The sequence below is a fragment of the Lycium barbarum genome, chromosome 8, assembly GCF_019175385.1.
Source record: "Lycium barbarum isolate Lr01 chromosome 8, ASM1917538v2, whole genome shotgun sequence".
Classification (NCBI taxonomy): domain Eukaryota; kingdom Viridiplantae; phylum Streptophyta; class Magnoliopsida; order Solanales; family Solanaceae; genus Lycium; species Lycium barbarum.
The window spans coordinates 132,454,744-132,471,173 of NC_083344.1; the positions used below are offsets into that span (position 1 = coordinate 132,454,744).

General features: G+C 31.9%; 1 protein-coding gene across 1 annotated transcript; it reads right to left on the minus strand.

Annotated features, from left to right (window-relative positions):
- Positions 1 to 919: 919 nt before the first annotated feature.
- On the minus strand, positions 920 to 3,270 carry LOC132607566 (transcription factor bHLH106-like). The gene is made up of 2 exons (XM_060321592.1): positions 2,886 to 3,270; positions 920 to 1,744 (listed from the first exon to the last, which is right to left on the minus strand). The coding sequence occupies exons 1-2, from the start codon at positions 3,171 to 3,173 to the stop codon at positions 1,292 to 1,294; spliced, it is 741 nt and encodes a 246-aa protein (XP_060177575.1). The 5' UTR covers positions 3,174 to 3,270; the 3' UTR covers positions 920 to 1,291.
- Between the last annotated feature and the right edge of the window lie 13,160 nt (positions 3,271 to 16,430).

Consider the following 16,430-nt stretch of genomic DNA (forward strand, 5'->3'; position numbering starts at 1 on the left):
GCATATCATGTATTTTTATTAAAAAATCCATTAAATACCTATAAATGCATGTCTATGAACTGACTTGTTTTGTTTACTAATTTGAGATCGTTATAGAAATTCATAAAATTTAAATTTTGAATCCGACCTAGCTTATATTAGTATTAATTGCTGTATAGGTTTTTCCCAACAAAAATGCTTTGCACTGTCTTAAGAATCTACGTTGATTCCCAAAAGAATGTTTACTCTCGTGAGCTTTTGTGCTGGAACTAGAATCTCATGCTGTCTACCTAGATTCTTCTAGTTTTGCTCAGTTTAAAAATCCAAAAGAAAAGAAGAACTAAACTCGAACGTAATTATAGAGTTTTGAATGCATATTTAAATTAAATAAGCATATGTCTGTGTGTTACTTTTAATAATTTAAGTTTTTAATGAAATAAATCAAACCTTCAGCAAATACGACTTATTTTATATTTTATAGTATTTATATTAGAACCAAAATAAAATTTTACAACCGCCTCATTTAGCCAAGATTTATGTATCACGATAGTATCATGCTACAACCTGCCTAAAGAAAAAAGTTGATTGAAAGAAAAAAAAAAAAAAAAAAACTCCATTAGACTGAGACTTGATAGGTTTTAGTTGTACATTATTATTTTTCACAGTGTTGGGCATAGACGAGATTAAATAATCAATGAAAACACAGGGTCAAGAAAGGAACTTGAAAGGCGCAAGGCATAATTCAAACCTCATTCATCGAAAAATTAATTACATTAATATATATATGTCAAAATTATTTTTAATTTTTATCTAATAGATGTTCAATTATCTTAACTTTTTCGCGTATAAATTACGTCTTTATATTTTAAATACTTAATGATAGTTGTGAATTTGCCAATATTTGAGGTCCTTAAAAAAACTCTTCTTCAACAATGAAGTATGAAGATATAATAAATGGCAAGCTTATCTCCCTTGCCGATCGTCATTCATAGTTATATCAAGTGAAACGATTACTTACATTTATCCTTAACCCTGGTCTAAACAAACCCTAATTAGTTGGTTACTATTACATATCCAAACTCTTAAATTACTCACGACAACATATAAAATATAACATATATAGCGCATGCATGGACCTATCCAAATAGCGCATCCATGAAAGAAAAATCAGCTGCACCCCAGGAGTGTAATATAGATAACTTATCCTGACACAAATATTAATGGCTGATTGATATCACGACTCGAACTCGTCACTTACAGATCACACTAAGGCTCCCCTTCGACAAAGCATCCATGGAAAATTAGTTGTACCCTACTCATTTCTTGTTTCTTGACCTAATACTCTTCTTCGCCTTTTAGACCGTTCACCAGTACCATAACTTGAACGTTGAACTATAGACCTCAAAGCATCTCTCAAGAACAAAAGCGACTCATCACTAGTACTATTATTACCCTTACGATCTGCAGCTAATACAATAACGTTACGAATTCTCCCTCCTAATGTGACCATTTCAGCTCTTAGAGGACTCAATCCGAGCGATTTTAGGGTTTCAATTAGGTCAGGGATCAGATTGAATCGATCCTCGCAACAAAGGGATGCCTTAATGAGTAATCTTCCATCAGCTAAAAAATCATTTGATGAGAGCACAGTGATTTCATCAGTTTCAGAAGGGAAGTTTGTTTCAAGTTGTATGATTTGTGAAGTTTGCTCTTTGAGCTCCCTCACACGTTGAACCACTTTGGCTAGTAAAGAAGCTTTATCTGTCTGTAAAATAGAAAAGAAGAGTTCAAGTTATATATACGGCAAATATTAAAAAAAAATACGTTGTCTGCAGGTAACTTCAACCTATTTATTTTCAGAATTACAGAAACTCAAACTCAAAAAAGAAGTCCCCTAGTTTAAGTCTTTTGCACTAACGGTATAAAGCATATTTACACAATCAGGTTGCTAAAAAGATAATTATAGGTTAAATTATACTTAAATTTATTACAGTACATATAACTTAAATATTAAAAATAACACTAAAAAGAGAACAAAAAAGAAGAATAAAAGAGATGCCACGTTTATTGTTTTTTTGTAGAAAAGTGAAACTACTTTCCCAATATATCCCATTTATGTACTTTAGATAGAGGCTTAAGGAATCAAGATCGAGTTTGAATATCCCTTCTTCTGTTTTTTTTTTCTTCCTTTTGGCATCTTACTACTATCATCATTTTAATTGGTGGTCATTAGAAAGACTACTGTATTCTAATAAATCAGAATCTTTAAATCAAAAAGTGAGAAAGAAAAAGAAAAAAAGAAGAAAAGCATATGAAATCATGATTTTATTGTTGTTCATATATAGCCACAACTCTTGAGATGTAGATTTTATTCAATATGAAATGAGTAGATTCGAAGGAAACTTTTGTAAAGGAATAAACTTAAAGAATATATCACCAAAAATTGCCTTTATTAATAAGGTTAGCCGAAACTTGAAATATAACAAACCAAAATATTCAAAGGGCGATTATAAAAGTTAATATCTTGAGCATAAAAACTATATAGAAAAGGAAATAGTCGAAGCTAAAAAAGGAAAATTTCTTTTTGGAAATTATCACTCAGTAATATACCAAATAAATAGATAATTTGCCCACTATTTCCACAAAAAAGAAAAAAGAAAAAGAAAACATGTTTTGTACAATTTTACACCAAACTTAGCAAGGAAAAAAAAAAGAAAGAGGAAATAAATTAACAATGGACAACTTCTGTGGCTAAATAGAAAAATCCGTTGCTAATCCTATCTTACGATTGATGGTACGAATTATAAAAAATATTGTTACATACATGTACAGGCTAATTTAAAAACAGATTAGCGATGAATTCCATAACTAATTCTTGTATAAACACGGAGATACAGAGAAATTACCTTAGAATTGCAGGAAAGTAGGGTTCTGAGCCTTTCAAGATGAGAATTAATCTTCTCTCTTCTTCTTCTTTCAGCTTCTTTATGATTCTTAGCTCTAGCCTCTGGGGTAGTACTCTCTATAGTTTCTTGAAATTCCACATGATGAGGGTAAAACGCGGAACTACAAAAGCCTTTAAGAGTTGGAATACCAAAACCATATTCTCCCATCATATTATTATTACTTGATGATATATCTTTGGCCAAATAATGGCAAAAATCCAAGTTTTCTAGCAAGTCTTCTTGTTGCATGTTGTTTTTTTGGGCGTGGGGGATGGGGTGGGGAGTGGGGTTTGTCTTCTAAAGAGAGAAAGCTTTCGGTGGGAATTTTAGATAAAACGAATAATGGAAGTGATTGGATAAGAAATATGATCATGTCTAGGGTTTTGATAGGACTTCTCTTCTTATCTTTTACTCCCTCCTTTCCATAATAAGTGTCATTTTAGCCAAATTTTTTTATCCCATAATAAGTATCACCTTAGGAAATTAAGACATAAATTGACGAGTTGTTTCTAATTTTACCCTTAGACAATAAAGTAACATCTAAATGATGATTGGAAAAGCTACATAGTAACTTGATATTGTTGGAGTCTCAATATCAAAAGGTTTAATTTTTGTGCATGCTCTAATCAAAAGGTAAAAGTAATTTATTTTTATTATATACCCGTAATTTGGTAGACTTTATATTGCATTATTGATTTTTTAATATGCGTGTTTTTTGTTAAGGTGACGCTTATTATGAGACGGAGGGAGTATTTCTTTTGTTTCATGTGTTAATTTGATTGAATACAGGGCCGTTTGTTCAAGAAAAAGTAATTTGATTGGACATAGGGCCGTTTGTTCAAGAAAAAGTTTTTCTTTTCCAAAAAAGTTTTTCAAAAAAATATTGGTTATACATTAGATTGGGTTTTTTGAACATTTTTGGAAATGAGTTTTTCAAAACAATCTTTTTGAATTACAAAATTATTATAATTTTTTTTTTCAAATTAAATGCATGTCAAACAAAAAAAAAACTTCAGGATTCAAATACTCTTTCTCAACTTAACGCCTACTTACACTAAAGGTATGAATAATATATCAAAATATCTTTAAAATTTTATTATTTTAAATATGTCATGTGGAGTATTTAGATTAAAAGGTACATTAAGTAATCAAACATACATTTTACAGATTAGAAAAATTAAAGGACATACTGAGACAGAAAAAAAATATCCTTTTGGTTGTTTCTTTTCGTTTGAGTTGTGGTCACATGAAATGATGACATGAAAGCCACGCGGTTTTATTTTACTTGAAAAGATAACTTTTTATTTTCTTCAATCTGACCAAGAAAGAGAAATTGGACTCTTATCATCGTTAACCAATGTGTTGTTTTTAATTGTGAATTGGTGTTCTCAGTTATGTTTGTAACATGCCTTCATGTTTTTTTCCGTTGTTTATGACTTGTTGGTACTGTTTGAGTTAAATTCAAATAATTTCAAGCACTTCGAATTAGTATTGAAGTTCTAGTGTCACTGCGATCGCGGAAAGGGAATCGTGAGCACGAAAAAACATGATTGGGCTTCTGGTGCGTATGTAGATAGGAGTTTGCGTTAGCAAATATTCGTCAATTCGAGCTTTCCCGTGAAAGGCGTCATGAGATTTGAAAAGAAGGACAAATTTGAACTCATAGAAGAAGGAATATCGAGAGGAAAATTCTAGAACATCTTATTTTCCGATGAAAACTGACTAAGTCCAAAATATTCAGTGTCTTAAAATGGGCTCTAAATTGGGTAACATGTATAAAAAACAAAGAATAAAACCAATACAAGTTTGGGATATATTGACAACACACTTCAAGCAAACATTTCTGAAGTTAATTTGCTTTTATAAATAATATGCCAAACTTCTTACATTTTGTCTGAAGGCTTGAGTATATGTCTGAAGTTTGTAGTTCAGACACAAATTTTACAACTTTAGTCCCGTAAGTTAGAAGTTAATTTTAAAGTGGCTAACCTTACAAAATTTATATACTTCATATATGGCTTAAATAGCGGTCCTCAAATAGGCTATCTTACATGCCTCTATTTAACTATCCGACTACCCTACCAAATTCATTTTTTTTGCGCGGATTGCCCTTCATTTGGGGTGGTCTTTAAATTTTGCCCCGCAACTTGTGGTCTTTAAATTATGCCCCTCATATTGCTGGTCTTTAATTTTTGCCCTTCGCATTGCAACCCCGAGCGTTCACGCAGAAATCATGAGGTTCTAAGTTTGAACCCTCGCTCAAGCATAAATTAAAAAAAAAAATTGCAAGGCAAGGTTTGGGTCGCGTGTATGCCGGGCACGACATATATTTGTTGAGGAATTACTACATTTATGCCGGACTCGGCATACTCATGCCTTATGGGCAGACTTGGTATAAGTATGCCGGGTCTGGTATAACTTTGGTAATTCCTTAACAAGTTTATGCCGGTGGGGGCATACTTATGGACAAACTTTTAATGGGCAAACTTTTATGCCGGACCCGGCAAAAACTTGTGAAGGAATTTCCAAAGTTATGTCGGACCCGACATACTTATGCCAAGTCTACCCATAACGCATAAGTATGCCGGGTCCGGCATAAATTTGGTTCCTTCACAAGTGTATGCTGGTGGGGGCATAGCGAAATTTAAACTCTGCCTTGCGAATTTTTTTAAAAATTTTGACTATATGGGTGTTCGAACCTAGAACCCATAGATTTTAGCCGAAAGACAAAATTTAAAGATTTCAAATATGAGGGGTAAAATTTAAAGACCAACCAAAAGAAGGGCAATTCGCTGCCCTACCAAATTTGTATGAATTGGTATTTAACAAAGGCTTCAATTTGGGCCTCTGAACTTGGGCTTGCATTCCATAACCCCAGCACCCTTCAACAGCGCCCCCCCCCCCCCCCCCCCCAAAACCCCAAACCCACCAAAACCAAACACACACACAGTGAGAAGAAACAAAAAAGAAGGGGAAATAGTAAAGTTGGGCAGAAATTATCGAATTGAACCGCGAATTTTGGCAATTCGAGATTTGGTAATTCAATATTCGGTACAATATTTGAGAGTAAAATTTTAGAATTATGGGATTGGAGGTTGAGTTTTGTATGAAATATTAATACCGTTTGTCATTCGGTGTTTTCCGAATACCGGATTATTTATTGAATGAAGGCCCACCCGATATTATAACTCATATATCAAACACTGACAAACCCATCAATAGACAATAGTCATCCTAAAGAGACCTTAGTCCTTAATTAGTCGCAAAGATCGATTTATGCAGTACCTCACGAAGTTGAGTTTTTGGAATCATGAGAAGGTGGAGGGTATTTGGTGGAAAATGCTTCTTTTGTGGATAAACCTGAGGAAGAAGACAAAGAATTGGTACATTCAGGGGAATCTAAATTGAGAATTATTAAATTGAAAGATCGAAAGAGTAAAGGAGATAGATTATTAACAAAGTGATGAATAGCTAAGTTACAGTTATGTGAACGTTGCTGAGGCCAAATGCTGGTTGTTGAGAAGAAGCAGAAGTCATTAATATTGTTATAGAATTATGGATACAAAGATGAGTCATTAAGTTTAATTTGTGTTTTTGAGTTTCTCGGTGTAATGGTGGTGCATGCCATGTTTCCAGAGTACATTAGGCTTTAACTATTATGTTTTTAAATTTATATATTGATGGAAAGATTTAGAATTTGTGTTTACAAGTTATGCTGTCCAACTTTAATACGGTATTAGCGAATACCGTATCGAACTGAAGTTTGATTTATCAATTACCGAATCGAACCTTTTTTGTTCGATATTTGATATTTACTTTCAATTATCGATTACCGAACCCGAAATTTAAAAATACCGAACCGAATACCAAACGCCCACCCCTAAAAAATAGGCAAGTGCTTTTCCTTTTTATTTCTTAAATTATTACTTTTTATAACTTATCCCTAAGCTCAATGCCAACTATATATGTGTGTGTGAGCGCGAAATCCCAAAGTTTAATTAGACAAAGAGATTATAATGAGGACATCAAATCAAGCGCATATATGGTATAAAAAGTTATCCATTTGCGCTAAATCGTTCTTGAAGTTAATCGACGTAAGAGAAGAGTCGTTTGTTGTACTCTTGATGAAAGTGGAAGTTGGCCATCCAATTGACCAAGATCTAAATGAAGTTCAGTGCATATATGTGCATGCATAGCACTAAACAAAAATGAAAAGTATAGCCAAAAGAAAATGCCTAAAAAAAGGAGGCGGTTGACTTTCATTAATTTGAGACAAAAAATTATACACTATAGTTAGGTTACATATATAAAACTTATTATGGTCATGGATCAAGTTGGATTTAAGTCATTTTAACTCATAATCATCGCTGAAAATATAACTCTTTATGAAAGTGGAAGTTGGTCGTCCAATAAACTAAGAATTTTACGAAGGTTTTATGTATTTGTCGGCAGGTATTAACATTAAACCATGAAAAAATAGCCAATTAAAAAGTTGAGAAAAGAGGAAGTGATGGCTTTCATTTGACAAAAGTGATACACTAAACAGCGTATATAACATATGGCCACAAGAAAGTTGGAGCAAATGTATAGTTTATACTATTTGTATATTTAAGTAGAGCATACATTTGCTAGGAGATAGAAACCGTTGAGTATATAACTTTCATTTTTTATTTCGGCTATTAAATTATATTATTTCCATATGCTATATATAAGCTATGTAAGAAACATGGTCTTATATTATAATCTAGTTTTAGTGTACGTGTGTATCGTATCAAGCAATAAATATATACATATATTATTGGAAAACAAAATTTGACGTTATATAAGTGCAATATCTATTTAAATGATGAAATAAATGTTCTTATATTGATAATAACTTAATTCAGTATCCTCTGAGCATGTAAATATGATTAATTTTGTTATTATTTGTATCTCACTGTGCAACTTTGTATGAGTGATGTTGTTGACTTATGTCTCTTCTGTCATTTTGACAGCTAAACATCTATTGGAGTTTCATACTTTTATAATAAAAATATAGATAGAGTTTCTAATTTATACCAAAAATAAAAAGCAGAAGAAATGTACCAAATTAGGATTAACCATTACTCCCTCTAGTCCATTATACTTGTCATGTTTGTAAAATTATTTTGCACACAATTTTTTTTTTTTTTAACTAAAAGAATAATCTAAAATTGTTCGTAAAAAAAATTGTGATGACCTCAAGTTTTTTCTCTTTCAATTTACCCTGTTCAAAGCAATCCCACTCGATGATATAACAAAAATGAAGAGTCCTAAGTCACATTTTTTTGCTCATAAATTTGGAGTAGAAAATGATTAAGATTGCATTCACTTCTGATTTATGAACTAAAATCTAAATCTGGATTAAAAATATTTTCGTTATTATATAGCTATCACAATAGAAATGAAGAGCCATAAACCAGCTCTTAAAATTTGGAATAGAAAAAAAAGATTAGGATTGAGTTCCCTTTAGATAAAAATCTAAGTGTGAATTAAAAATATTTTTGTTATTTAAAGTTTTTTTCAAGCTATTTTTTTTCATGATAGCATAAAAATCTTTACACCATTATATTATTCACTAAAGCGTAACAAAAGAAAATTTTCAAATTCTGCACACGAATAGCGTAAATAAAATCTACACAAAAATCCAATTATGTCAATTGTTAGGTCACTAAACGTAGAATTAAGCACGGATTATAAATTATTTTTTAAAGAAGACTCATAATGATACTAATATTTATTGATCAACAGCAAAGTTAAAAGCAGAGATATAAACCTCTTTGTAATATTCATCCTCTATACTATGAAAAGGATAGTACCATTTATGTAAAAACAAGTCACATGACTACTCAAGGAGTCAAGGGTGATGCTAGTAAAGCCTTATTTAGAGGCCCCAAAAAAATTTAATGATAAAAGTTATGATTTTATTTCTCGTTAACAATATTGGAGATTGTAAGAAAAATATAAAATTTGTATAAAAGAAAGAAAGAAAGAAAAAATATTTACTTTTTAACAGAAATATTGAACTTTGAACTAAACTATTCAAATCTTCAATATTAATAAATACTCTTTTTACGATTCAGGACTTAGAAAACAAGACGAGGAGTGCTAGAATTAAATTCATTTCAGTTCAGTGAATTCTCAATTTTACGCCCAATTATACGGACCGTATAAAATTATACAGGCTGTATTACCAACCGTACAAATAAATACGGACTGTACTTTTGGTCCATATCGAGGCATCAAAAAATCTCAGCTTCTAGAATTTGACAATCGAAGCACGGTCAGTTTATGCGGACCGTACATTTATGTACGGGGCGGACATAGGACCGTATGTTTATATACGGGTCGTACATTGTGCCTTTACAATTGCCGACGCGGGGAATGGTATCAATACATGCTTTCAGCCTTTTATTCTATTTTCATCATTTTAAGCCCTAGCGTAAATGTTCTCCCCTCCAATCATTCTAATACACCAAGGTAAGTCTATTCCAAGTCTTTCAAGTGAATTCTAACACATATTCATGAATTCTAAGTAGAAATCCATTGTTCCTAACTTAGGGGTTTTCAAGAAAACCCATCTCAAGGATTCAAAGCTGAAGCTTTTGGATTCTTCTTCAAGTTTAGACCTTTTCTACAAGTTTTGGAGCGATTAAGGTATGTAGGTTTTCTATCCACGTGAGAGAACATCATTGTTCTTCCCCACGCCACGTTCATCCATGAAAACAAAGTTTCATAAACCTAGGGTTTCTATTTCAATTCATGATGATCTTAAGTTAAATGTACCATGTTCGTACTAATAATTCGTTATTGTATTCTTGATATTCCATTTCGGTTATTGGGATTCCGTCTGTAATCCATGAATACCCATGCTTTGCATTCCATGGATTCTTAAATGCAAGATATGAACTATTATGCCTATCTTCATGAAAATCAACATGCTTTCCATGTTTTTATACAAGTTATATTATATACTTATATTCATGCTATATTATACTCAAGAGTCATGTTTACAAGCCATGTTTATGAATCATGTCTACAAGTCATACTTACAAGTTATGTTATATAAAACCATGGGCTCAGATGCCACCCATATCCATGTTCATGTTATTGGGAGTAGCATAGGTTTACCAAGATGGCTCAGATAGCCTGAAACTACGTATGCCAACATAGGGTAAGGGTCGATCCGCCCAGATTAGGACGACACCTTCATACAATTGAATTGGATCCTTTCGTGTCATGCTTATGTCTCATACTCTGGCAAGGTGTCGGGCTGCTCTGCTGGTCGGGCTAGGTACCAGACTCCACATACCCATGTGCTAATTCCATGTTGTCGGTTATACTACGACTTTCCCACAAGATACAGATATGCATATGTACTTAAAATGTTTTTACTCATATTATAAACTTATTCATGTCAGATGATGCTCATGTTCATGTTTAGCTTACAGTTCAGTTTCAGTTATATTATTTCACGTGGCATGTTTATTTCATTCAGTTGCTTTACATACCAGTACAATTCAAATATACTGACATCCCCTTTTATTGCCCGGAGCCTGCATTTCACAATGCAGGTATTGATTTACAGGATGACACATCAGCTTATTAGGACATTGCTCGCATCAGCTTTTGGTGAGCCTTATTCCATTTGGGGTGTTATCTTTACTTTATTTTCATATTAGTTATGCAGTCAAGGTATGCCGGGAGCCTTGTCCCGATAAACAGTTTAGCAGTCAGACTCATGTCAGAGGTTTCATTAGACTAGTCAGTTATGTCATGTCAGATGTTCAGTTGAGTTAGCCTCGTTGGCTACATTATTATATTTCCGCATTCATTATATAATTGTATTTTCAGACTTATGATTATTGAACTCCATGTTTTCACAAGTCATGCATGTTTAACTTATATTCCGCATCAGTTTATGTCCCATGTTGGCTTAGCAAGCCATGCGGTTCACTCGATCACATGCAGCAAGGCACCGAGTGCCGTGTTACATCCAGGCCTTGGTCCGGGGCATGACAGTAATGTATTAAAAACGCATCGCTAATATCTTATTAACTTGAATTAATCACTACTATTATAAATAACAATATTACTATGTGAAGTAAAAGCTAATACTACATTAAATCAACAAGTATGAAACATAGAAACAAAAAAAAAAACACACACACACACTAAATCTTTGTGTATGTATATATACTTAAGGCCTCAAATTAAATTTTGGTCTTAGGCCACTAAATTTATTGAAACACCCTTGACAAATGTTTCTGGCCATGTAGGTCCCATGTGTTTCAGATTGTTCAAGACACTAAATTTTCTTCTTAAGTAGATTGTGCAGTAATAGCACCTGCCTGAGAAGGACCAAAAGTAGAGTGTTTATCAACACATTGTGTCGTTATTCAAGTAAGATAATAATCAATTGCATTTTGTTGACAGGATGACTAGATCAAACATATCCTTCAGGTTTAAAGGGAAGGGGCAGCATAAATTGTTGACAGAATGGCCAAATCAAACAGATCATTCAGATATAAAGGGAAGGGGCAGTAGAAAGAAGTGCTGGAGAAGAACAATGAGTACTATTGTGACATCTGTGAGACTTACCCATAGGAAGTCAAAACATACATTTTGTACAGAACTCATAATTTGCAAGGGCAAGTCTACTAATTTAGGCAAGAGAAAGAAACCCGAGATTTTAAATGATTGTTGTGCCGAAATAGACACTGAATGCTGAATTACAATTTTAGTAAATAATAATAAAGAAAAAGTATCAAGTAAGAGTGATAGAAGTGAATTAACCTTAGATACTGCAATTCTTACGAACATTTTATAATAGAGGATTTGAGTAGTATCAGAGTTTGAGATAATATCTTCAAATTAATGATTATGATCAAGCTTAACGGGATATGCTAGGGGATAAGAATACGTAATTAAATCAGTTTAAGATAAACACATATACCTTACAAGTAGGACCTTTTAGTTATTTTGCACTCTGTCCATTCCAAAATAATTGAATTATTGGCGTAAGCACACCCATTAAAAAAATTTAATTAATGACATTAATTAAAGGGTCATTTGATCAAATTACCCTATGTGTTTCCCTAAACTTTTCTTTAAGTTTAAAATAATGAGTATTGAGATTTGGAAGAAACTAGTAAAAAGAAGGATAACTTTGAAAACATTTAATTAATAACCTGGACTTTGAAAAATTCACTTATTTTAGACTAAAAAAAAATCATTTATTTTGAAATGAACGGAATAATTTATAATTGAATGGATACATATTCAGTTTTTTTTCTAGGAAGGGACAGGACTAAAAGAAGAAAAAAACGAAGAACTCCTAGTATAAGATTTACCTACCCATGATTTTAGGATTTAATAACATAAAATTTAGTTAATTTTGAATTCCTAAATATTAGGAGAATAATTTAATATCTATTTCTAGATGAACATTGGGAAATTAATAATTTACAGTTTTTTCCTATTGTGAAATCTATTTTTAAAGGGTAAAACAATCTAACAACATTTCACTTAGGATTTTCGTGCTTATATTATATACTGATTAGTTAAAGATTTTAGGTTTGATGATATATAGTTCATAAAGTTAAGACCAAATAAGTGTGGTAATAGATTATTGGGCCGTACATTTTATGTGCTTGGTGAATTTAGTGTGCCGGTCATTTGCACTTTTGTCCCTATTTTGTGTTGGTCTTTAATTTTTCCTCCTCAAGGAAATAACTATTTTGCGGAATATAAATTTATATTTTTGCATCATAATAACTTATAAATTATGCTTCGCGTCCTTATAGAACTTATGATCCTCCAGGCATAACTAAGTTTGATTTTAAATGACAAAAATTAAAGACCATCCTTATAGAACTTATGATCCTCCAGGCATAACTAAGTTTGATTTTAAATGACAAAAATTAAAGACCATCCTTATAGAACTTATGATCCTCCAGGCATAACTAAGTTTGATTTTAAATGACAAAAATTAAAGACCATCCTTATAGAACTTATGATCCTCCAGGCATAACTAAGTTTGATTTTAAATGACAAAAATTAAAGACCAGACCAACAGAAATTAAGGACCAGTCCATTTGAAGGACGAACCGTGCAATATCTTCTAGTATTGACTCAGCTCAGTGAGGCCTATAATTGCCTACAAAAAGAAATAGGAAAGCGGCGTACAACTTTTGTCCCTAAATAATTACACATTAATCTCTAATCATACTTAATGATAAATTAGCAATGAATTATAAAAAAAATTATGTCCGGTACAGGCTATTTAGCAATGAATTTCGCAGGTAATTTTTATTTTTTTCAGTGAATGGAATGTCCCACTAGAGTTTCATTACTTACATCTAGGGCCCCTTTTTAGTCCTTAAATAAATACGCTATCAGACTTTTTTTCATAACATCTATTACTGCATGTGCTAATTGTCCTATTGACCGCCATATTTTGGAAGGATAATAGAGAGGAAGACCTGATCCTTTATCAATCAAAGATATGACTCAAATAGATACATAAATATCCTTATTAATCTAAATTTATTTTTGTGACTTAATATCATCTTTGATCTTAGTTTATTAAGTTAATATTCTGAAAAATTAGTGTAGATTATGACTAGTTAAATTCATCGTTTTCAAAACGTTGCAAAACTACTATTAGTGGCAGACAAACTTTTTACATCTAAACACAAATTTGTCGCGGATAAAACTTTTACGAGTTAATTACGTGATAGAAAATTATAATAAAAGAACTTCAAAAGGTGCACAATGTAGTGGCGCATGTGATATGAATAGTTTAATTATAAGTACTAGTATTATCTTTTAACTAAACAAGCTGGAATAATCATTTTGTTCACTAAGCATGATCAAGTCGAGAAGATTAATTTCAGTGTAGTACTTTAAAGCCATAAAGTGTAGTACTTTAAAGCCATAAAATCTAAGGCAAAAATAAAGATTACAATTTGTTATTAGCAACTATTGACAGCCACTTAGAATTAAACTAAGAAATAGTGTACTAAAAAGGATTTCTTTTTTGGCATTAAATAATTATTAGGATCAATAGCTTTTGTGGATATCATGTACTGTACTGTAGTTGTTTAATATGATGTCACTTTCGTATAATTAGTGTTGCATGTAGCTATGCCGGATATACTGTATGCTTTACCTGAAAACGTGGGGTGCCTTTTGATTAAACTGAAATGATGGGTGATATCGTTTGCCTTTATCTTTTTTTTAACCAATTGCCATTAATTATATATGCTGCAGCCAAAGAATATTTATTTATCATTAATCAAAGATTTTCAATTCGACATCTTAAAATAGAGTCCAAGTTAATACTCTATTATTTTTTTGTCATTTTAATAGGCGGCCTCGTAATATAATTCAGTTTTAGGTCATCAGCATTGTCAAGTCCCCTGTTCATACGTCTAAGAGACTATTAATGTTCTTTATTTATCTTTTATCTTTTTTTTTTTTTAACTGCCGCTCGATGAAAATTGTATTTCAAGGCGGTCGAGACATTCTTGCTGCAATGAGTTAGCCAGCAATACGTTCCTTTGGAGGCCAAAGGTCCCCACTGCAGGTTGGCAAACGGACGACACACGCATGTATCACTTCTTCTAGCCCGAATTCCGACTAAAAGGCGTTTACTGCACTTTTCAACCTAACAGCAACGATAAATTGTATGAATTAATAGTTTCTCTCATACTGAATTAGTATTTCGATACTATATCATCAACAGTGTAACACTAACCTACTGTCTCATGACGGTCTAAGTCTCCAAGAGACGACCAATTCAATTGCGGTGCGTGTATGCAAATTCGGCTTCCTATTTTGTGTTAATTAACTTTGATGTAGTTGTGCGATATTACAAAAGATAATAAACTTATAAAGGTATAAATGTATCAGCTCACAGATTCTCATTTCTTTGCCTAAAAACAAACATTGGTGAAGTTTGACGAACAAATTTATAAAGATTAGCTTAAGCTAGCTTGAAGTTTACAAAAAGATTGGTAAAATTACAGATAATTTTTCCTCCTTTTCCACAACATATGTCATCTATGAAGTTTGTAAAAAGCTGAGCATATGGGCACGAGTTCATTAATATGTTGGGTACTTGGGGATTATAAGCTTATTTCAAACATAATAACGTGAATAAACAATATAACTTGCATACACCAGTTTTTATTTTTATTTTTATTTTGCAGAACTTGGGACAAAATATTTGATATATTACACTTCATGAATATTTTTCATTTGCTAAAATTCAATACCTTTGTTAACATAAGAAGTAACTTATACAAGTATTTCTCATGCAACTTTACCAAGATGACCGCGTCAATTATGATACATCTTAGGCAAATTCTACATAGACAAGTATGAGATATTCCGTCCGTCCCATAATAAGTGTCACTTTAGCCAAATTTTTTTGTCCTATAACAAGTGTCACCTTTGGAAGCCAAGACATAAATTGACTAGTTTTTTTCAATTCTACCGTTGGATAATAAAGTAGTAACATCTAAATGATGATTGAAAAAGCCACATAGTAACTTAATATTGTTGAATTTCCAATGTCAAAAGCTTTACTTTTTGTGCATGTTCTAATCAAGAAGTAAAAGTAATTTATTCTTCTTATATAGGGCTAATTTGATAAATTTCACATTGCATTATTGCTTTCTTAATATGCGTGTTTTTGGCTAAAGTGCTAATTATTATGAGACGGAGGGAGTAATCAATATATAATGAAGCAAATTAAAAACTTAATGACGTGTTTTAGAGCGATACAACTTAAATTCAAAGTTAATAATATCACTAATAAATGAATTCTTACTATTTCTAGACCCTAGCCGCCAGTTGTTGGGGGCACAGTTGTTAAACTTTATTGCAAGCAACTAGTACTACAAAATAATTACTTGAACTGTCTGAAAATAGAGGTTGTTCACTTATATGGAAACATGGGGCGGTATAATATCTACAAAAAAAAAAAAAAAGAGGTAGATATGAACCCAAAAGAGAATTAAATGCACAATGAGATTTCTTTCTGATTCTTCAAGTTATGTAGTGTAACTCAGAATTCAGAGCCTCCAAAATTTAATTCTTCTGAGAAGATCCTTAACTCAAGATTCACTAGGACTGGAACAGAATTCAAAGAGAGACGAATTATGATAATATAACCATGCAAGTCTCTTTTAAAAATTCAATATTCGAAATTCATTAATCCGACTAACTAAACTAATCCACCAAAGGAATAAAACTCTCTTTTATCAAAAGGTTCACTTTCATTATCATCTAGAGTTGTATTTTCACTTAGTTTACGTTCATTCTTTTACCCTATCATTCATTGATCTAACTAACTCGACTAATCCACTAAGTATTAGAAAATAAAGATAAATTTAATAAAATAAAAATATTATTTAATAAAAAAAAAAATCATTTATAGTTGCTAATAATGGTGGAGATGCTTTTTAGTGGAGGTGGGTG